Below are 23,621 nucleotides of genomic sequence, written 5' to 3'. Positions count from 1 at the left end.
GGTGACAACTCTCTCTGTTTCTTTTGCCTATCATATTGCTGAATAAACTGAAATAGTCCTTTCAGGTTTTTTTTAAGGAGACTCTAGAATCTCAGCTTTCACTTATTTTTTAATTTTTTATTATTTTAATATAACAACAGCACATAAACAAAATACCATTAATTGTAAACTTAAAAAGAAACAGAATTCTAACATATACTTTGAACTCTGTGCTCCCCTTCAGCTTTCACCTTAAGGACATTCATGAAAATGTGTGTGTGTGTTATTTCCTGGAAGGAGTGGGGCAGTTGTTTGTGAATATATGTTTTATATGTAGCATGCATTGCCACAACACATTGGTGCATTTTCTTTGCTTGTGCATATAGAAACTCTGATCCCTACCATCACATTCAGTGTCATTTAGAAGCGGACAAGATGTAAGAGGAAAATTATAACTACAATTCAGTTATAATTTATAACTGTATGACAGGGATTTGGAACAACAACATATTTTGTGTATTTTAAAAATCCTGATGATTTCAGAGAACAAATCTACTGTTTTGGGGAGATCGGTTCATCCCAGTTAATAAAGATAATGAGAAACCCCGAATGGTTTACATCTTTATTAATTCGCAACAAGTAGGTCTGGCATCTCAAACATGTCTTTCTATGGGCAGGTTACTGTTGCCTTTGTCACTGTCACCTCATGAAATTGCCCAGTGCTGCTTTATAAATTGCACTATTGCTACAATCCCACTGCTGCATTTCCCTACAGAGAAGAACATGCCAGCAAACTTAATGAAAACACTGGGCTATATTGTACAACACTCATAACACAACCATCCAAAATGGATCTAACTGTTCAGGGGTTACTTTGCAGGGCTGACATAACCCGTTATGTCCCAGATGTTGTTTTTTTTTTTTTTTACAGTATTTCTAGAGTGTCCAAATCATATAGAATCTGCAGAAGTGTCATCATAAGATCATCTGAGCTGTCTGTCGACCCAGGCTGGCTCTCCTCCAGAATAATAGTCTGGCATCTGGATTGCCCATAAAAGTGATCTCAGTTTGTACTAAATCTCTCGCTCCCTAGCTGGATGTGTGCCTATGGACGTTAAAATTATAAATTTAGGATTTCAGTCTCTCTGCCATGTGGATAGTAATGTCACTAAAGCCCTATTAAATCATTAAGGATGCAGATGGAGCCCGACATGCATTTAGGAGCGTGAATTAAGTCTGATCCCCAGCATCACTTTGAACATGGACACGTGATTCTCTGAAGGCTGGGGGTTGTTGTGCCTGAGTAGCCTTTTCATGTGAGCCACATGGCCCAGAAGAGGGGTTTGGCTCATGTGGAGAAACTACCTGGAGAGTGCACCCTCCCCCTCCTCAAACAGTTCTATGAATACATGAACTGGAAATAAATGAACAGAAAGCATTTTCTGGGTGGTTTGCAGTTGAATTATGCAAACTACACATTGCTCTCATGAGCTGGGTACTCAGTTTACTGACCTTGGATGGGTTGAAGCCTGTGTTAGCCTTCAGCTGGCTACCTGAGCCTGTGGGGATCTAACGTAGGTCATGATCGGAGTCTTGGCTGCAGTACTGCAGTTTAACCATTGTGCCACAAGGCTCTTCAGTTAGACAACCGACAGGTATACAGTTTTACATAATTTGAGCATTCAGACTCTGGTGAATGTGCACTCACTGCATTTAGAGCAACATGTCCACCTTCCTCTCATTGCTGAGGGGAAGCCTGTTTTAGTTTCCAGAAGAAGCATGATCTTCATGGTGCTGGCTGAGACTGGTTGGTCTTTCCATCTATCACAGGAACATATTCTACATACATTCTTTTCTAAGTGGGCAGCGGTGGCTGGTTTGGTAGGTCCTTGTGTCAGGATTGACGCCATCTCCACTTGTTAGTGTTCTGTTTTTAAAGACCGGTGATGCACAATGTTATTTTAAAATGGTGCCCAAAACGTTCTGAAAGAACAAATATGCAAGATATTTGAAAAAAAAAACATGAGAGAACAGACTGGCTAAAGCATTGGTGGCACATTGCAGGAAGAGGAAGACAAACAGGAGAAGACAATTGGAATTTTCAGGACCGAAAGACTCCAGGATGTGGATGCAAGGAAGAGAGAGCTTCTTCCAAAGTAGCAAAGCCACATATCTTTGTACATATTCCCACATAGAGATGGGCACGGACCCAACAACAAACCAGGAAGTTCATCAAAAATTGCTGGTTCATTGGTTTGGGTCAGTTTGGGTTTGTCAAAAAGTGATGAACCAAAACTAACCGAACTAACAAACTTTTTAAGCAATTTCTGGATCAACGTATTCTCGAAGGCTTTCATGGCTGGGATCTCACAGACAGAGTTCTGACTCCTCTGAAGATGCCAGTCACAGAGACTGGCAAAACGTTAGAAAGAACAACCTTCAGAACACGACCAAAGAACCCGAAAAACCCACAAGAAGCAATTTCTGGATCATTTGGTTCATTTGCCCATTCTCCCCCTTGCCCCCCGACAGCCTGTTCGTGGCAGTCAGAAGCACTAGGCAACCTTGGGAGAGACCTAGAGACTATTGGACTGGCAGATCGGGCAGCCAAATGTGCAGCTCAGAGACCTCTGGGGGAGTTGCTTCTTCTTATTTATAAGATCAACTCGTGGTTGGTGACCTTCAACAAACTAAACTGCCATTTCGCTGGTTTGTGCCCATCTCTACGCCCACCCTCTAAAAGAAGTTCTGTAACTCATGACTAGTCTGTTCCAAGGGTGGACAAAATGCCCTGCATAGGCCCCATAACCACTTTTACTGCTCAAAAAGTCTCCTTGTACCTTTTGGAGGCATGGAACGCAATTTTGATATGTCCCTCACCAGCTTCATTTTTAAACAAGAACAAAAGAAAATGCCAGGGAGAGATGGTGAAGGAGCCTTTTTATAAGTTTGTTAAGCCTTAAAAACGAGGAGGGGCAGGTTTGCAGGGCAGGGGGAGGTGTGGCCCTCCTTCAGGCTTGGGCATGTGCAGTCCTTGGCACTCCGGAAGCTGCCCGCTCTCTGGCCTAGCATGAGCTCCAGCAACTATTAGCACATTCGGTGAAGTTTTTTTTAAAAAATAAAAATAAAACAGTGCTATCGGGTGTGGGTGGAGTTTGCTCCTTTTCTTCTCCCTTTCTTAGAAGGCACTCTTAAAACACCCACTTCTAGCTGGCACCCAGCTGCCCCTTAATTCTTATGGGAATAACAAGACAAGTCTGGTCAGGATACCCAAGGATGGCGTCCTAACCGGTCCTGAGCATGTTGAGTCTAAAGACCACTTCCGCCTGTTTCATGCTTGTCCAGACTCTCTTGGTATCAGCACGTTGAGCATTGAGGGCTAACCTATTTCCTGAATCCCTTTCAGAACCCAGAAGCTCTTTGGACAGAGTTCTTCTCTTTACTCACCTCCACCAAGCCCTCTAACAGAGTCAAGGCCTAAATGGTATGGAGCCGCTTTCCTCCAGTTCCTCAATGCTCCCTCCTTTCCTTGGCATTGATTGCCAACCGGATGGAGGAAGAGTTTTAGGAGGCAAGGGTGGGCAGTGGAGGAACCACCCTGGAAGCCCGAGGTTTGTTTGGCAGCAGGAGCAGCCACAGCCACAGCATGGACAAAAGAGAAGGCTGAGGAAGAGCCCTAAATAGAAAGCGTGGAGGCAGCCGTGGGGAATGGAGCGAGCGAGCAAGCGAGCGAGCAAGCGTTCGGCTCCCTGCCTCCACTTGCTCAGTCTTCCTTTTCTTCCAGTTATTTCTGTCCTTGCTCCTCCCTCCCTGCTGCAGTCTGAAATTAAAATGTTACAAAATCCAAGATTTTAGGATGGGAAATTGTATGTTACAGGCAAAGCTGCAATTATAGAACCGCGTGTGGAAATTCAGAGGCAGTCCTCCCATGAGGGAAGCAGAGGCAGCTCCTTGAGGTGGCAGATTTGCAATGGTATGAAGAGTAATAAAGTAGGAGACAGACAGAGGCAGCCTGGGGAGCACAACCCACCAGGAAGATCTGCCACAAAGCTTGTGTAGCAGAACTTCTCTGTGGGATTTATCTCCTACAAACTGGCAGGAAGGAATATGCCATTTAGATTTTTCACCCTGGGTAGCAAAAAGCCCCCGTCCAAGCCCTACAGAGTTGTCTGGCAATATGAGCATAAGAGAGTCTCCACGTGGACTATATGTGCTAGACACAAGCAAGGGGCCCAGAAGCAACCAAATAAGAGAATGAACTTTCTACTCAACCCTACTCAGAAATAAGCCTAATCTGAATTCGATAATACATAACTGCCCACTTATGTCCATACAGGACTGCAGTCATTTATCTTTTTTTTTCTTTTTTTTTTCTTTTCTTTTTCTTTTTTTTTCTTTCTTTTTTTTTTTTTTGCTGAGAGCTAATAAGCGAAGCAATGACTTAAGATTTCCCCAGCTGGCTCTTTAGACAGGTTTCTTGCTGTGAAGAAACAATGTACGGTTTACTCAATCCCCTCTTTCCCAAGTGGGAAGAGGCTTCAGGTCTGGCTTCCCTTGGAGCAGAAAACAGTGGAGGCTAATGGACTTTTTTTTAAAGTAAAGTTTGATTTATTAGTAAATATAAAAGCAGAACATTACTCGAGGCAAGCAGCATACACAGTCCTACAAGGCAGCAGACCTGCTCCCTTATTTCAAATCTCCAGGGCAAGGCAGCTTGCGCAGAATGTGGCCAGCCTCCAACTAGCTCTCCACTCAGGCACTTCCAAAATGGCTTCCTAACACACTCTCTCTCACACACACACTCACATTCATTCTTCTTTCTTTTAGCTATAGGGAATGGGAGGCGTCCCCTTTCCCAGAGACTGATGGCTTTCCAATGTCAAATGTTCCAGAGGTACCTCTGTATCAAGAGACCATCTTCCAACAATTAGCTCCTATTTAGAGACATCAAATGGCCACTACCTGTCATTAAGAAACATTAACATCAGCGGGGGGGGGGGGGGGGGGATGGGGACAGGCCCGTTCACATCAATCAGGCAGACCAATCAACAGTAAATACCAGCCATAAACTTTGGGTATTTTTCCAGAGATTTATTTTAAAAATGTCAAAACAAAACATCCCACAAGAATTTAAGAATTTTTACCACAAGGAAAAGAGAACCCTACAAAAATATATCATAACAGTGCACACGGGAACTGGGGAAGGACAAGACACAGAGAGATCCTGCACGTGACGTATGTTCCATACCAGGAAGTAGGCAAGCTGTGACCTGTAGGCAGCCCCATTTGTCTTGCTCATTTGCCACGGCTGCCAAAACCATGTCACTGAAATTACAGAAGAAATGACAGAACTCTTCCTTCTTTTGCTCCAAAAGCAGTAGCTATGGGGTAGCTGCCAAAGCTATGTAATCATCAAAATCCCCTTCTGATGCTGTCGCAGTCACTGCCATGCAAACCCTGGCTCTTCCTTTTGGTCCTGTTAACACCACAGAGAGCTGCCAGAGGGAGAGAAATGCAGCAGCAACTGCAGCAGCGGTAGCAGCAAAAGAGCGCAGCCAACAAAGCCTTCCTTGGTTCCAGGACATTTCCTGTCTTTGTTCTGTACAGTTACCCCCTTCCAACATGAGGAAAACATCATATACACTGATGGATCTTACAAAGGCAGAAACCTTTGTTTTGCTACAAGCAGCCTCAACTGCTAGTGCACTTCTGTGGCATGCACATGTAGCAATATGGGCCTTCATTGCATGTGACGACGTCATAAATAGTTGGGGTGGTACTGTTGGTCTTGGCTTTTTGTAGCTTCAGACCTTCACTTCCAAACTTGCCCATTGAGTACACTCCCTTCTATTCTTGACCCTAACTCAATACTTATCTGGCTGCTCGCTTTCACTACCACAGCTGACAGCTATTTCCTACATTGAAGCAACAGTTGCTTAGGAAATTTGTCACAGGTGAAGTAGCCACACTGGGAAGGAGCTGGGATAGGAGAAAGAGAAGACATGGGAGTTTTCAAAAAAGAGCCAGATGAAAAGGCAGTAATGTCCATCTGATGCAGGTAAGATGATGCACTTCTTTCCTCCTTCATAAATCCCACATCACCTTTGCCATCTCTACCTTTCACATACCACATCATTGCTGCCCCTTCATTTTTCTCCCTTTCTTTAGGTCTTTCGCCTCTCGTTGTTTTTCCTGTAACTGGCTCACAACAATCTATTTGAGGCTTATCCAGACAGAGCATTTCCCCCCCTCCCTCTTTTAAGCCAGCTGATGCCTAATGAGTGCAAATTGATCTTTAGTCCACATGTATTTTTAAAACCTAACTTCATTTCTTTTTAAGAAATCAGCCCCTCGTCAAGGGATCGCTCAAATATATTCCAAAAGTCTGGAAGAAACACTTTAAAAATGATCTTCTCTGCTGGATTTTTCACTGTGGTGATGGTTTTGTAGATTGCCATTCAATTGAAAGCTTCCAGTCAGAACTGACACTTCTTACTAACTCACTTTGGAAATTTGTTGGGTTTTTTTTAAAATCAACTTTAAAATCTTGAAAACATCTTTTAGAAATGATCTTCTCTGCTGGATTTTTCTTGTTATGGTTTTAGTAGATTGCTCCAAAACTGAAAGCTTCCAATGGAGACGCTTTTGCTACCTTAATTCTTCTTCCAATATAAAGTGAAGGGGGGGGGGTCACCTAGAAGACATAGTTAAAAACAAACAAACCCAATACTTTTCTCATCCTTTGCCACTGTTGGAACTGAAGGCATAATCGCACAATCTTTACTTATGCTCCGGTTAGATCACTGAATAATTTGCAGTCACATGATGCATGGCCATCACTGAATGATTTAAGCCTTGCAGTATCTGAATGATGGGTAAGATAATGATATCAGTAAACATCAGATACATAAAGGGGAACAAATGCTCTGTCTAGATGAGACCACAATTTGAGGTTGTGATAAGCTGTGAACAGTTATGTTTTCCAGGAGAAAAGTTTCACATTATTGCTCCAATCCAGTTGAAGGTCACTGTGACCAACTCTCATAGGAACAATTTTTGTAGTATTATTTCTGCACTGTGAACTGCCTTGAAAATATTTTTACTCAAGGGTGGCATAGAATAAATGACCAAAAAATACATAGATGAATAATTCAAAGTCATGCGACTTTGCAAGTCTATGCCCATACAATATATATATCTCTGGTATATAAGACATCTCCTGATGTATATATATGGGCAGGGGGGAAGGGGTTGAAATAAACAAAAGCAGGCAAATAAGGAAGAAAAAGAAAAGAAAAAGAAACTCTGATGTTACATAGCAGCAATATAGCAAGAATATAGGCATACATCTTGCAAGAAATGAGAAAAGGATATGTTCTCGCTCCTTTTAAGGAGGACTGCAATTCAATAAAAAAGAAGGGCAAACCCCAAAGCTACAAAGGGATCCTTGTGTTCAGGATTCCATACAGAGAAAATGGAGAGACTGCCATCAAGGGCAAGAGGGAGCACTGGAATGCCCCTACCGAACAGCCCCTCCTGTACGGTGAGTGTCCTTAGATCAGCTGCTAATTTTAATTGTTGTAAGCCGCCCAGAGACCTTTGGGTAGAGTGGGCGGCATATAAATTAAATAAATAAATAAATAAATAAATAAATAAATAATTCAGGACTTGGTTCAACAGAAGGCTATGGCCCCTTCCTTGCAGTGTCGTATGGGGCTCCTCTATGGACGTCAGATGATGTGTAAAATATGGTCCTTCCTGGTGTACCACTCCGTAAGCATTTTTCTTAGTCTTACTGTACTTCTTAACCAAGATAGAGCAGCAGGGCAGAAGATTTAACTTCGTAACTTGGCCACATCTGCATTCTCAAATCAAATCAAATCAAGCAGCAAACTTCATATCAAGATAATTTAGATCTTCAGGAACCTGAGTTTCCTACATTTTATTTAAAGTAAATTACTTTGTAGACACAGTGATCTGTAATGTTTCATGTGTGATGGCAGGAACCAGAGTCTTCTCAGTTTACTAAAAAAAATTTTTTTGTTTCCCCTGACCTATCTGCTATTTGATGGCAACTTAATTAGCTTTCAGACACCAAACACAGCAGGCTTTACTTCTCTGGGTTTTTAGCAATTGGTTGTTGTTGTTTTTTATTATTTTCATGCTGGTTATTTTAAACTGGATTTTATATTTCCTTTTGGAGTCACTAAGCACATAAAGGCAGTTATCAAGCCTATTATTTTGCTGGTGCCCTTTGCGCTTTCAGTTGGGTCCCAGTTGCACAATTGGTGGTGCAAGGAGCAGATATTGCAAAACGCAAAAACTGCTAGCCCGTTTGTCCACAGGGGCGTGCGTGATAGTATCCATCGGGAGCTTGGCCTTACAGCTTCCCTGTTTTTTGGTATGATTGCTGTAAGTCTCTTGAATACTAGAGGGGAGGGGAGAAGAGCAGTTTCAGCACAATTAGAACATTTTAAATGCTTTATAGCAGTTCTACATTGAGGCAAAATGCAATGAAAAAAGAACAAGAAAGGGAGAGATGGCAGACCTCCCATAGAGGTGGATTAGTTAAAGAGCTGGTAGAGCCCCAGTCAGCCAGGACAACTCAAATTATTCAATCTAATGGTTCAGCAGGCCCCTCCTTTGAACACCTGAAGGTGTGAAGCTCAAAAGGAAATAAGCTTTTAAGTAAATATGCATTCCTGTGTTCTAAATAGTTGAAGCAGTCTGGAATGTAAGTTCTCTCCTCATTTAAAAAGAAAAAAAATTACCGTGAAGAGAGCCAGCATAGTATTGCAAATGAGAAAGAAACATAACTAACAGTTAGAGTGGTGGATCTGGACCTTAAAAGGTTCAGTCTCTACTCCCTATAAAGCTTGCTGGGTGATCTTGCGCCACTCACACTCTCCTAGTCTAGTCTACTTATCAGAATTATGAGGAATTGCGAGGAAAATGGGACCTGGAACTGTCTGTTGACCAGAGTTCCATGAAGGAAGAGCAGGAAATCTGCATAATGAGTAATTTAGTAACCTCTCGCTTTGTACAGGCTGTTTTATGACTGGGTCATAAAACATCTTTCTATGGCTTAGGGAAGGTAGAGGTCTTGTATTGAAAGCTGAAACGTGTTTTGTTTGTTTTTAAAAAAAACCTAATCTTGTGTGATTAGAAGAAAGAGGAGAACTACCACTAGATGCTTCCTACCCTAGGTAGCAAAAAAGCAGGAATATCAGATCTAGGACAGCACTTCCTCAGATTTTCCTTGCATGATGGAAGGTAATTCTATAAAGGAGGTACAGAATCCATCAACATACATGTTTGCCTTGCTGTTGTGAGTGAATTAATAATTCATTCGTTTTTAAAAGGCAGAAAAGTTGAGAGATCTGATGAGGGATGGCAGGTAAGTAGTTTTATTTTATGGGAAATGCTGTAGTTCAAGAAATGCGCCGCCTTTTTAGAAGCATGCCCATGTCTTGACAATCTCCTGCCGAGGAGCTCCTTCAAGGGCCTTCCTAATCAGAAGCATGTTCAGAATCAGTGTAATCAGAAAGAAGCAGACCTTCCCTAAACAACAACCTTAAAAGTAACGAAGAATCTTGTGGCAACTCAAAGACTAGCGGATTTGATTTGGCAGAAGCTTTCATGGATGGCAGCACACTTTGTAGGTGCAAGTTTGAACAGACCAGTCCATGAAAGTCAAAGAAAACTGCTGGATTTTAGACTGCCGCAGTCCATCCTCCTTTCCTTCCTTCCTACAAGAGACTCACACACTTATGTTCCTTAGGAAAAAATCAAGATGTTTTTATTTACCCACACATTTAATTAATTCATCCCTTAGTTTGCCTGGGTATGTTTATATGCTGTTTCTTATTATGATTATCTGGTGTTCATGTTTTATTCTGCCGTGTATGTTTTTAAAAGAAATGATCAACATCTTTGTATACTGCCTTGGAACCTGACTTCATGGAAGGATGCAGTAAACTGTTTTAAACAAATAAAGAACAGCTTATTATAAATGAATTAATTCCTTGCTACTGAAGAGCAGAGGAGTTGGGTGCTACAAAAGGTAGTGTCGTGTTGTTGTTTTTTTAAGGGGGGTTAGAAAAAGCCATAAGGATAGACTGTATTAATGGTTGTTAGCATGACAGCTAAATGGTATGGTGAAATGTTAGACGCGAGGGATAAGCATTTTGTGAGACTGAGGCACCAAACTGCCTACTCCTTCAAAAAGAATGGGGGATAATCCTCTGATTGAACTTGTCTGTGCTCTCAAGTTATAATGGGCATGTATACGCTAGCCCCGAATCATCTATTTGTGCCTTTTCCTCTCTCTGCTTTCACAAATGTTGTATACCACTTTGGAATATGGAGCACTGTATGTTGCAGCAAGATGTTATCAGAAATCTCACTCTTATTTAATCTTTATTTATTTAAAATACGTTGTGCCCCACCTTTCTCCTTAAAAGGACCCAAGACAGGTCTCTCTCCACCTCCGCCCCCCCGCCCCCGCCCCCCATGGCGCATCCCATATCCTTTCTTTTCCTCACCACCAGAGGTTCCAATAACTCTGGTTCTTGATCAGGGCTTCACCTAACCGAGCACCATGAAGGCTACATTCTTCCAAGACCCCATAGCATTGTTATCAACATGACCCAGATTGCATGAAAGCAGGAGCAGTTTTTTACTTAAGAATTCTGAAATTAAAGCACAACAGTATCTCGGCACTCTGGTATGGCTCTGTTCCATATCAGAAGAGTTTAAAGAGATTTACATGATTTAGGAAAAGAATTGCTTTGAATAACTGTTAATCAGAGGTTGGTAGTGCCATCTTAAAAATAATATTACCAAGAGTATATTAAGGGTGAAGTAATAAGGGCATACTTCCTGTCCTCTGCCTCTGCAGCCAGGAACTCGACCAGCATGTGTAGCCTTGGTCCAGCTGAAGAGTCCCAGAGTGTCTGCAGAAAAATCATCATCATCATCATCATCATCATGAGCTGTCAAATGAATCCTGACATATGGTGACCCTTTTCAGGGTTTTCCAGGTAGAGAATACATGCCATTTCTTCCTTCAGGCATCCTGGAACTGTGAAGCTTGCCCAAGGTCAAACAGGCTGGCTCTACTTATAGGCACGCATGAGTGGGGGATCAAACTCCCAACCCAGATACCTAAACCACTGAGCTCTTCAGCCAGCTTTTGCGGAACTGTAGCCCACCATGGATGTACAAAGTCTTGAAGCAGTCCTGCAGTCCACAAAAGCTTGTGCCAAATAGAATGATTTTATCTTTAAGATTCTACTAGACTTTCAGACCAGCAGGATCTTTTGTTTTCTTTTGGCTCATGCAACACTCTGTTATATGAATGGCTGATGAGTAACAGAACGTACTTAAGGAAATATTCAATAGCAGAAGCCCTACTTGTGTTAATGGGCATTTTCCATAATCTCCACCTCCAAAATGGATATTGTGTGGAGAAACAGAAGCACAGCATAAACAGGGTACCGGCTCATGATGTTATTTACATTTTAATCCTCAAATAATAAGCCACAAGCAATATTAATGCATTTTTTTTTAAAAAAAAGTATGTAATTATTATGAGTCACAAACTAATTTTAAAAAATAATGTTCCAAGCTCTGTGTTCATTAAAATATATGTGTTTTGTATTTTTTTTAATTATAAAGATTCCCATATAACTTTTATTTTTCCTCTGTGAGAAGCAAAAAGAAGTGGCTGTTCTCCTAAACATCTACTGCAGAGTAAGTCCCATTGAGCTCAGAGAAAACTTAAGTCGGAATCCAAGTGTTTGGGATTGTGTTGGATGTCCTTGTTCTAGTCATAGGATAAGTGAGTTGCTATAACTAATTTAAATCACTTTTAAATCACTATTTTCTCTGAACTGGATTGGATCAGCACTATTGTGATGCCCAGTCACAATCCCTTGAACCTAGTCAGGAGACGGAAACTGTTAGGAGTTTTGCTTTGTTTGTTTTTGCAAGATAAGCGAGAGAGCAAAGTTCAAAAACGTTTCAGTACTAAATCCAAATTAATGGTTATGAGGAATCTGGAATACTTGAAAGATTGTGGTTTATGCTTTTTTTTAAAAAAAATGCAGTAATTGTTTTTATGGGCTGTGTAAACAAGTCCAGAATGGTGTGTTTGGAAAAGGAGGAAGGGGGACCAAAAAAATTGCATGGAATACTTCCACATTGCAGTGTATCATTGCTGCTGAATAATAATTATTCTGTAATTAGATGTAAGCAGCAGTTCCACATGTGCACTTAATAATAGTACTATATTATCCAGCAAAGCTTTTTCCCACTGTTCAATGTGTCCTGTAATATTTATGTCCTGTTCAGTAAAGCTCCATAGCAATGTTAATTCAAAGCTTCCTCTTTATAGGTCTACATCCATTTACCGGTACTGCCTGTTTCTGTTCCCTTTTCATCATTGGCACATTTAAGATGTAGTACTTGAGGGACTAACAGCTATTCACTGCTAATCCTGTGTGGTTGTTCATCCAGAAATACTAACTGGCTGTGAACCTGTAAGAAGGAAACTTTTAATTAACACTGCTTTGTGTCTTGCTCAGGGTTTTTACTGAATAAAAGTTACTTGTGCATTAATTATTTGGGCATGATTGAGAGACAATAATCTGAGAGCACACCACATCCCTCACTTTGGCTTCTCAGGATGCATCTGCAACCAGGAAGTGTTTAAGTTGTAGGTTAAGAAGCCCTTAGAAAGCTCAGTTGGGAACTGCTTGTAGCTACTACTGGAGTTAAGGTTTATCTCCACTAACGGTGGCATTTCTGGAGTAAAAAAAGGATAGCAGTTCCAAAGAAGGTGGATTTGTCGGGAAGCAGGTCATGGGGAACTGGATAACATTGTGAGAGATATCAGTTTTCTGCTATTGCTGTCTGTCCGATACTCCTCCCAGGTATACAGTTTTGAGGTGGCTTCCCCTCAACCTGTCTGCAAAAAAGGGGCTGGCTCTTCAATCACATAATGTGGAAAAGGGCTATGGATGGGAGAGATGGAGAGACTCAAGAGTATCCTGCCCCGGATCACAAGCATGCTTAAGAAGAAATGAATGTGTATGTCTGTATGTGTGTCTTTATGTATACTGTATGTACTGGATGTAGAGTACATAGTTTTGAGGTGACTATGACGCTAACAGCTCTTGCTCTTTTTTTCTTCTGCCTCCTGGCCCCTCTGTTCATGTCAGATTGCCCAGCCACCCCCTGGAGTAATAAGGGCCCACTGGGAAGCCCAGCCTGGCAGGTGGCACCTCAGCTCATCATCTACCGTTGGGCTGGGCCTGCAAGGATGATGGACAGTCATGGCACAAAGGGATCTACAAGACGTCTGCTGCTGTGTCAGGAGGGGTGGCAGCACCACACTCACAGGATGACGGGGCTAATTGGAAGGCTGCCAGTTCTCTGTAGTTCCCCCACAGATTCAGCATTTGGTCTCGCGCCGCAAAAGGAGCCCAGGCCCCACGGCTTCTGACACAGTCACAGGTTCACCAGCGGAATCCTGGATGAGGGAAAAAAATGGATGGGTACGAAAAAGAAAGAGACAAATATATGTATATATAAATGCAAATATAGAAAATATCACCACCGGTGTTCAGGAGAAGGGTAGCCCTGTTTCACTTGATCTGGGGTTGTTCTAAAGTCACAGGGTGTGGGGCCTTGAGGAGATCACCCCTCCGCTCTACTTCATTCTAAACCACTCCACGGCATCCTTTCCAAGAGATCCTTTTCGGGAGAACAAATTGTACTTGATTAATACTCTGCCCTTTTGGCTGATTACATTTAAATGGGTTTGCATATGATCAAAACTTCAAGAGCCTTACTGTGACTTTCCTTTCCATACAACCGTCATTCTGCTGATGGGCGGAAGCCGGGCCTATTATCTCTTGCACACTAGGATAGGGAATGTGGCCTACTTCAGGATGTGGAACTAACGTGTAGGGAGTAGGGCAGGGTCCCCTCAACAAACGTATGTGTGTGTGTAGGTTACTCTCCACTCACAGTAAGGCAGCTTATCTCCCCACTAAAATCTACTATGCTCAGAATTAATCCACAGATCAAAACAGACCAAGTCTTCTTGCAGTCCTACTTTTTTTTGCTGCTGCTGCTGCTGCTGCTGCTGCTGCTGCTGTTTTTCATTTGCTGCAGATCTCTTCAAAATTGAGACTTCTACTGAAGGGATATCATCTATGTCAATACCAAATGTATTATTTTCAGTAGAAGTCTTCAGCCTTCGAGACTAAGAAGGCATTTTTTTTACCTACCTGCAAATGAGGTTCCTATTCCTTGATGCTTTATTTTCAAAGTCATATGTTTGTGTGATGGTAGTGTTGCTTTCGAGTCTGACTTGAAGTTAACCAGTGAGGCCAGTATGGAATGAACAGTGGGCCAGGTGGAGAACAATGCTTTTTTTATGTGCCAATGTGCATCTGAGAAGATGCAGTTCGTCCAAGTGGCCCAGCACTTGCTACTGGGGCCTGAATATGGTTGTGTCTGTTGTGCAGGCACCCATTGGCCTTTGATGTTGATAGGAATGACAACAAATAACAAAATTCTCCCTTCTGTGACCCTGACTTTTAAAGTTCATTATTACTTTTGAAGCATTATGCTGTAACATTCTAGTTGCAGGAGCAGTCACCAAGATTGTTTTCTTTTCTAAAGGGGCAGGCACATGACGGCTGGCTTCCCTTTAGTGATGCCCCATCATTCCATGATACTTGGATTTCACTTTTTTAAAATCATTTTCTCTTAAGTCTTTGCATATCCTCCTCCTCCAGTTCCCAGGAGCAGATCGATCTAGATTGTGCTTTTAAACACACACATGGAGAGAGTAGTTCCGCTATACACAGGCATGCCAAGACAATTCCCTCTCCCTCCTCATCTGTTAGTTTTTGATTGGATACCAGGTTTATGTCTTCCAGCTAAAATGAGAGCAGAGCACCAGATGCATTCAATCTCTAGACATCTCAATCTAGTCGTCCTCCCGAGATGTTAATTACGGCCGTGTTGTATTCCATTGCAAGGCGGATGCTCCCAGCCCAGAGCAGATTGTTAAAGCCTCAACAAACTTTCAAAGTCATGGTAGTGGAGGGTGGATTTTGTTAGACATCACCATTCATATCAGGGGGCAGGCGGGGATACAAAATTAAAATGCAGAGCCCCAAAGAACTAAAGATGCAGAAAGACAGAAGGTGAGAAAAAGTCCATGAAATGGGGAGGCACCTTCGATGAGGAAAAGGGTTGTCTTGAGCCGTGAGGGGTTTACAACAGCTGCTTTGTCTAAGTGAAGAACTGCTTTTCCCAGGCACAAAAGGGGAGTCCTGCAATAGAACTGCCACTCTTATTTAGCCTGTGTGTATCACATGGGCTGTCCATGGCATCACTAAAAAGTAAGGTATCGTACAGACCCAGGGCACAGCTAGACCGCTTGTCTTCCCTTGATTTCCTCAGCTCTGTTACTCATTTAATTTTCCCTTTGAGCCCTCCTGGTGTCAAGCCACATCCTTCTCCACCTCTATCTTCATAACAGGGTCACTTACCTGTTGAGCTGGAAGGCACTCGTCTTCCCTAGTCCCTCAAGCTTCTCCATGCCTTCCAGGACTGGTCCAGTTTCTGCCATCTCTGGCATAGGAACGGGTGAATCGTTGTAGGGCCCCAGGATGCTGACGGTAGCCGGCGACAGGTCAGTCAGAGGCTGCTGGCTACCCTGCTGCAATCCAGTTTGCTGGCTGGAGTGGTGACGGCGCTTCTGGTTACGGTCCCAGCTGCAGGAGGACCGGGGGGGAGAGGGGAGAAGGAGGGAGGTATTAATGTCACAACAGGTTGAGTTGTCAGGTTGCCAGCTTCCCACTCCTGGAGATTTCAGGGCCCAAATTGGGAGATGGAAGGCAGGTACTTGTGAACTCACAAGGGCAGGCCGTCAGGACACCACAGGGGATGAGCAAAATAATGTCTCTGTGTGCACGTGTGTGACAGACTGAGACAGACAATGTAGATTTCTTGCACAACCTCCCCCACAAATATAATATGTGTGGCACACATGCGAACACCTATCCAGCAAGCCAGTGTGCTTGTAGTACCAGCTGGGAATGAATGAATGAATGAAGATGGAGGCCCCAAGCTTTAAAATTATCTCATACAAACATTCTCTTCTGACGCTGCTCACCCTGAGATCTGTCAAACCTTCTGAAGACCTGGAGATGCACAGAAATTTCCTGAGACTGCAGCCCTAATGAAAGAAGCTTCCTTTGAAGAGGACTGTCTCTTATACACTAATTAACTTTGTTTCAGGGTACTCAGGAACATATTTCCTCTAGGTCAGTGGTTCCCACCCTTGGGTAGCCCAGGTGGTTCTTGGACTGCAACTCCCAGCAGCCTTCACTACTAGCTGTACCTGGCTGGGATTTCTGAGGGTTGCAGTCCAAGAACATTTGGATTGTTCAGGGTTGGAAACCACTGGTTTTATGCCTGTTCCAAAGAATATTTGGGGTGAAGTGGCCTTGTTTATTTGTTGAAGCGAAGACAACGAAGAGTCTTGTAGCATCACAAAGGACAACTAGTTTGATCTGGCGCACACTTTATGCTGGACACAATGTGCTAGTCTTTAAGATGCCATAAGTCTGTTTATTGCTATTGGAGGGAAGTTGCACTTTAAGTATACTTTTCATTTCTAAGGAGATTAAATGTCCACTTGTACCCTTGCCAGAGAACACAAAATCCACGTGGAGGTGAAGTAATGTCTGAGCCACTACTTTCTAGTCAGACATTTCACTGTATAAAATTGCTGTAATACCAACTAGTGTGTTGAGATTTGGCTGAGGAAGTAAGCCAAGGTGCCTGCAGGATTGTAGCTGAAAGTAAATGACCTGGCAAATGGTTCCTTCTCCTCCTTCTGACCTAGAAGTCAATTGCCTAAGCAGAGCCTTTGAGCCCTCTCCAAGACTGGCAAGGTGGCATGGGTACTTTATAGTCCCTCCTTTCCAAAAGAAAGGTGGGCACCAGCCTGGAGCAGGAAGGGAAAGCTATGGCCGTTGCGCCATTTCTTTGGAATTCTTTGCTCAAGAAAGCCCTCCCTACAACATCTTTATCCCTCTTTTCTCTTTAGCAGTTTCATTAAACATTGGCTGCAAGACCCAATAAATTTTACATCTCTGATTCCTTAAGTGAAATCACACCTAAGGCTGCAAATTTCTGCATAATAAGAAAAGAGATGATGAAATCATGGCAGTAATCAGATTAGAAACTTACACTTCACTGCAATTTGAATTTTAGTCTGCTCTGTATTGCTTGTAAATACTACACTTTTCCCCTGAAGATAAAATAGGGACTTATATTAATTTTTGCTCCAAAAAACTTATTAGGGCTTATTTTCAGGGGATGCTTTATTTTTTCATGTACAACAATCTATGTTTATTCAAATACAGTCATGTCATCTTATTCTGGTTGCTGCACAATGGTGGAGGGTGGGGTTTCTCTTAACTAGGGCTTATTTTTGGGGTAGGGCTTATATTACGAGCATCCTGAAAAATCCTACTAGGCTTTATTTTCAGGTTTGGTCTTATTTTAGGGGAAACAGGGTATAAGATTTGCTAATGTATTTTAGTTTTGTATATCGGACATGGCTGGCCTGTGGTTGTAATAACCATAAAGTAAAAATGAAAAAAAAGGTTTGAGAGAACCTTCCCTAGGTATCATTATCATAAGGATCGCTGCTTCTCAGTTACATTGTCTATATTGGATTTTATTTTTTTTTTGGTACTGTGGTGGTGAGGTTGTACAATGCCTTGTATATTTTATAAAACACTTTTCTGTTCAAGCCTGTACCATTTAATCACCTTTAAAATTTATTATTCCTTGCTTTATTTTCAGAAGCAAGGGTGCGTTCTGGCTGTATGGGAGTGTTTCTGAAGCCTGATGCTATTAACAAACTAAACAGTAACAGATGTGGCACCATTACAGAAACCTCGGCTAATCATTTTCCCTTACCTTATTTTTATTGGGGGGGGGGATTGTGTGCTCCCCTCCTTTTGACAGAATGAGTCCATTTTTCCCTTTGGAAGTGGGCCAGGGTTGGGGGGGGAAGCGGAAAAATACCCTCCCACCATTCCCTACACTTCTTGCCTGCCATTTTATGGGGAGGCTATACAGTATCTGTGCTGTTACAGAAAGACTCACACTGGGATGTCACTCAAAGCAACTCTGAGGCTTGGCTGGCCCCTTCCCTGGTTTTTTTCCACTGGCAGGCGAAGATTTCTTCATTCAGGCAGCCTTTTTGGCAACTAGCCATCTGCTGAGGAAAAGACTAGTTTCCAGCTAGCTGCTGTAATTTCCCTTAAGATGTGTGGCTTAAATTTTTACTATTGATTTGATTCTGTTTAAATATTTGATCTTTGTTTTGAGTTTCAACTGAATTCCTAATCAGTATTACTATACGCTGCCCTGAGTCCCATTTTGGGGAGAAAGATAAGATATGACGCTCATAAAAGAAATAAACGAAAGCTCCTGAGTTTGCACTTTTGCACTGTACCTTTTAAAATATTGCAGTGGCCCACAAGGAAGGGAGCTACATTATTTAACATTATGTCCACTGGACTGAAATCAATGCAGCTTGTACTCAGCACCTGCTCCAGGCACTAGAGAAATCCATACAGAGTCCCTAGCGTGAAATACCTGTACAAGGTTTCTAGTGTTGCATAGAGTCGCAGCTTTTGCTAGATACATCTGACTTTAGGTACAGAAGCCATTAGTGCCTTGGCCATCATTGTCTGAACATTGAATATATGTGTTGTCAGGTCACCATCCACTTCTCCCAGGCTTGGCGTGGCACTCTTCTTCTGGCCCTGCTCTAAGGCATGTGACCTCTGGCCACATGACTGCCCTTCTTTGCTCTGGGGTGTCCACAACTGGTTCCTCTCTATGTCCCGAACTCTGGGGATGGGCTTTGCTTGATACAGCTGAAAAAAAATTGCCAAGTTCGGCACTCGTTTCAAAAATTCAGGTACCTAAGGAAAGTTAGAGCTGCAATAGGATCTATAGAAGTAGGGGGTGAGGCAAGAAACACCTTTCTCTTTCCTTCTCTGAGCTGTGCTGGCATTGAGGATATTGATATGATGATATCAGATTGGCTGAATCTGGTCTTGGGTTCCAGAGTAGGGTGGAGAAGAAGAATCCCATAATGGATGTGGGATTGCTCATTTGCTCATTCATCCTACCTTTGATCTGAGGAACCTGGGAACAGCTGGTGGCTAAGGACAACCTCAGATGCATTTACTGTATAATATCTTACACAGCAGCAGGAAATTTCATAGTGAGTTGGATCATATAGCTCAACAGCCTGGTATGTATGTTTAGGCTGCCTACATAGTTTGAACCAAAGTTTGGAAAAGTTACCTGTTCACTTACAACCTCGGTGTATCTCACCCATCATAGCCACGCTAGTTGGGGAATGTGGGAAGCTGTGGTCCTTAACAACTTTTCCAAACTCTGATTTAAACAAGCAGCTTAAGTGAAAATGGCGCTGTCGACTTACTCAAAGAATTATGGACAGTCAGCCAAAGCATTCTTAATTTTATATACACAAGATGTGACAACCAGCAAGCCAGGTTGTATGCCCTACCTCACGCCTCCCATCTGATGGGTTCACATATAATTTGTTTCTTCATGCATAAGTGGTTGCATAAATGGGTATGAATTAATGTCTTGGGAATAATCCAGTATGGGGGGGGGAAAGAGGATTGTTTCTCTTGTCTGTGAGTTCTGGAAAGACAAGATGGGTTATGTCCCAAGTACATCTTTTAAAGCTATATGAAAAGAAAAGATGGCATGTGCAAAGACAGGTTTTAAAGCTGTCTTCTAGGATAAAAAATTGAATCATTTCACTCGCCTGTTAGCACTGGGAAGAGAAGATGACAAGCCAGGAAACCTACTTTTAGAGCTATGTTGACACTTAAAGTGTGAGCACCAATGCTTCAAATAGTTTATGGTGCTTTTATAACAAACTGATGGGAAAGCCAAAATAAATAAAACCAATGTGTCTGAGAAGAATCCCTTCAACCGGCTCTTAACTGTGATGGCTGAGAAAACCAAACCATCAACAACTTACTTTGTGTCTTGGATAGATACAGACGGCATTAAAGGTGCAGACAGGCATAAAAGAGAAATGTCCCTGGGTGCTCCACTTGCAAGGTTGGCTCACCTCTCTCTCAGTTTCTCACCCCTGCATTTCAAAGAGGCATTCTTGCCATCCAGTTCAGCTACCCTTTTTACCCTTCCACCACCACCCAGTCTTTATTTCAGAGCCTGAGAAAGTTACTATTACCTTTTTTGGACAATTCCCAAATTCTAGACTCGGAGATTGTGGGAGCCATTGTCCAACAAAGTAATGTTTCAGACTATTGATCTGTATAGCTCTGTACTGTTCACACTGACTGGCAGTAAACACTATCTGATCATGGACCAAGAGTCTCTCCGGTGGGGGTGTCTTACAGCTCTACCTACAGATTCTGAGGATAGAACAAGGAACTTTTTTGCATGCCACACTCATTCGTTTTCACTGGGCCACCACAATCCTTCCGTTTGTTTGTTTGTTTGTTTGTTTGTTTGTTTGTTTGTTCGTTCGTTCGTTCGTTCGTTCATTCATTCAATTTTTATCCCACCCCTCTAGACAATGTCTACTCGGGGCGGCTTTAGTGGGCTGTGCATTCATCCTTCACTACACACAAAGGAAAGATTGCCAAAATTGTTGGAAATGTCTTCAAATAGGAGTGAGGAGCTGCTAGTGTCATCATAGGCACTAGCCAATCAGGACTGCCCACAGCTGGCCTTTGATGCAAACATATAGATTTGTCCTCCTAGATCTCTTGCTTGGAGAAGAGTAGTAGAGAATGTGGTGAGGATGCTTACAAAAGAGTTGATCAGATAGGTATTTGTCCCACTGTTTGGTGTACTGCGGGGGGTGAGTTGGTTTGCTTTCCCCCCACCTACAACCAGATATCTAGAGCAAACCAATCCATCCCCAGACTGTCCCTACGGCACATTTTTCAGCCCTTATCAGGGGCTTCTACATTTTTGGTGTGGGTAGGAGTACTCTAGTTTCATCCATTTCCAGTGCATGCTATCACTGCCAACAGTCCAAAATCTAGCCTTGCAGCCATCAATACTGCCAAGGCTTCTGCTGTCAGTTTTTGGTATTGTGAAGTGACTTAATAAGTGAGCCACTTCAGGGTATTGGCAAAATGAACACTTTCACTACTCCTGTGTGGAGGGGCACAGGAAGTAAAATTATAATTTTTTTGCCTCTGTTAGACACTACTGATGCACTGCATCATTTACATTAATTATTTTTTTAATAAATTCGCCTTTATGTGAATTGCCAATTGAAACCACAGCTTCAGGCAGTTTCTCAGTTGGCACTGCACACAAGCCAAAGACAAGATTTTTTAAATTTTAATCTAAGTGGTTCACCACAGCAGCGATAGTCTAGCAGAAACAAAAAAAGTTCACTTCCCCTGCTCCTTCACAGAGGAATAGAGGAAGTGTTGAATTTGCTGACACCCTGAAGTGGCTCATTTATTAAGCCACTTCACGATACTTGAAATTGATAGTGAAAGGAGCCAAACTAAATAGGGTTGCTTGAGGATTGCACTCAATGGCATATTGCTCCTCCCCTCAAACTCAGATAACCCTATTTAGACCACATCAGACCACTCCACAAAGGCCAGTGTAGTGGCAATCAAAGATTACACTTGTCTACATCCTAAGTCACACACCGCAGAACTGTAATAATCATAATTAGTTATGTAGAGGAAACAGGAATGAGGCTTGACTGAAAAAAAATCACTTGAAAAAGAGGACACTTCTAAAAAAAATTATGCAACAGTCAAGTGCACCAATAGTGCACAAGGAAGTACTGGAAGTATTAAAAGTACTAAAAAAAACATGCACCACAAGCACATAAATTCGCATGTACCAGTGGGTGTGGGACCACACCTAAAGGAGTCCCTATGAGGTTGCAAATATCAATTGCTTCAAAGCTTCCAAGTGTTTTTTCGAACTGGAAGACTTCAACAGAAACTCACAGTATTAAAGAGCTGGACATGAAGAATCCTCCGTGCTCCGTTTCACTATGGTAATAAGAGCAAACTTGTGATCTGTGCAATTTTATGTGGCCCAATCCAAATTTAATTGAGATGTGACAGAAAAGGGGCCCACAGGAGATGTACTTAAATTGCTGTGAAATAAAAAATATTGTGGACTTTTAACACAGCAATCTTCTTTAATACCTGCACTGTATACCATGCAGTGTACTTATTTTGGTCCAGTGCAAGACCTGAATGCATGTGCTGTACCATGTTAGGACTGCTGCACAGCATCAACCTGACTTCTGGATTGTGACCACTTCTTAAAGGATTTGCCTGTGCAGTTAGTTGCACTTCCAGCTCCCAGACTAAGGTTGCAGAATAAAAAAGGCCCAAAGAAATTGACTTCCCAGGAATTTTTAGAAGACCTGAATTTGTCATTTTGCGACCTAACATACACACCCTATCCATATCCCATGGTATTTTGCTTAATTTCAATAGATTTGTGGGACGATCCTTTCCAGCAGTCTAAAATCTACTCACCAGAATTTGAGTATTATCCCCATAGCAACTAGGACAATGATGGCAGAGATCGTAATAGTAACGTAAAGCTGTGGATCCACACCTGGAATACACAGAGACAGGGAGAGTCAATGAACAACATAAGCCATCTATCCGTTTATCTAGGACTGACCCCTTCTTGCTAGACTACGGTGTGTCTTTAAGCATTGTTAAGGGAACATAGGGGTCAACATTATCTCATCTAAAGGCACAAAGGGAAGAAGATGGAGATTACCTTCACCCCGAGGCCCAAAGAGGAAGGGCCGTAGCGTGGCTGGCGTTTGGCGCAGGTTGAGCCCTTCATTGTGTAGAAGTGAGTGAGAATTAGGCTGCGCTGTTGCCACTCCACTGGAGGAAACAAAGGTGTAATCCAGAGGAGGGAAGCCTGGGTTGGCAGAGTTGGCATCCCCTCCATCCTCAACTGATATTGTGGGACCCCAAACTATGGCCCAGGGGTACTGTGAGGAGGACATGCCGTCCTCAAAGCCGGAGGGGGTGGCAGGCCGGCCCCCCTGAGCCTGACGCCTCAGCCGCACTGCGCTGCGCAAGCCGGCCCCTCTGGGAAGGAAGGTGCGTTGGCGCTGTGAGGCGGAGGGAGATCCTTTCTCTGAGGGTGGGCTCTTGTCCCAGATGCAAACAGATTTGGAGGTGGGGGGGCTGCGATGGCTGCAGAGCGACCGTGCTGCCAGGGCACCCCGGCTGCGAAGGGACCAAGCGCTGTGAGCAGGAACTGCAGAGGCGAGAAGAAGGAACGGCCAGAGCTGAAGCAGGCGGAAGCAAGAGGTCAGGGGCAACACTGAACTGCTGTGGAAGGAAGAGAGAGAGAGAGAGAGAGAAAGAGAGAGAGAGAATATGACTAGTCTTGTTACTTATCTGGTGACTCCCCGTCTGCGGAACTATTTCCCCTTAGGTCATGGAATTTGGGGTACCATTTGGGGTGGCAGATGGATTTGGGACAAGCTTTGTTGGGAA

The 23,621-nt window shown here is 42.8% G+C and overlaps 1 protein-coding gene across 4 annotated transcripts in view; it reads right to left on the bottom strand.

The window, feature by feature from the left end:
- Nucleotides 1–96: 96 nt before the first annotated feature.
- Nucleotides 97–23,621, bottom strand: part of PIANP (PILR alpha associated neural protein) — a 45,708-nt gene continuing 22,183 nt past the window's right edge. For 3 of the 4 annotated variants that reach the window (XM_078384732.1, XM_020804115.3, XM_072991786.2), the window contains 4 exons: nt 22,885–23,453; nt 22,632–22,713; nt 15,552–15,776; nt 10,209–13,513 (listed from right to left, as the gene is read on the bottom strand). In XM_078384732.1, the coding sequence (XP_078240858.1) occupies nt 13,492–13,513; nt 15,552–15,776; nt 22,632–22,713; nt 22,885–23,453 (898 nt within the window). In that variant the 3' untranslated portion in view covers nt 10,209–13,491. Of the gene's footprint in view, nt 1,963–10,208; nt 13,514–15,551; nt 15,777–22,631; nt 22,714–22,884; nt 23,454–23,621 lie in introns of those variants that run through there. The other variant, XR_012084179.2, reaches the window with a different exon arrangement.

The sequence above is a fragment of the Pogona vitticeps genome, chromosome 2 (assembly GCF_051106095.1).
Source record: "Pogona vitticeps strain Pit_001003342236 chromosome 2, PviZW2.1, whole genome shotgun sequence".
Taxonomy (NCBI): domain Eukaryota; kingdom Metazoa; phylum Chordata; class Lepidosauria; order Squamata; family Agamidae; genus Pogona; species Pogona vitticeps.
Note: the sequence above shows the minus strand (reverse complement) of the source record. Positions and strands in the feature narration are given on the sequence as shown.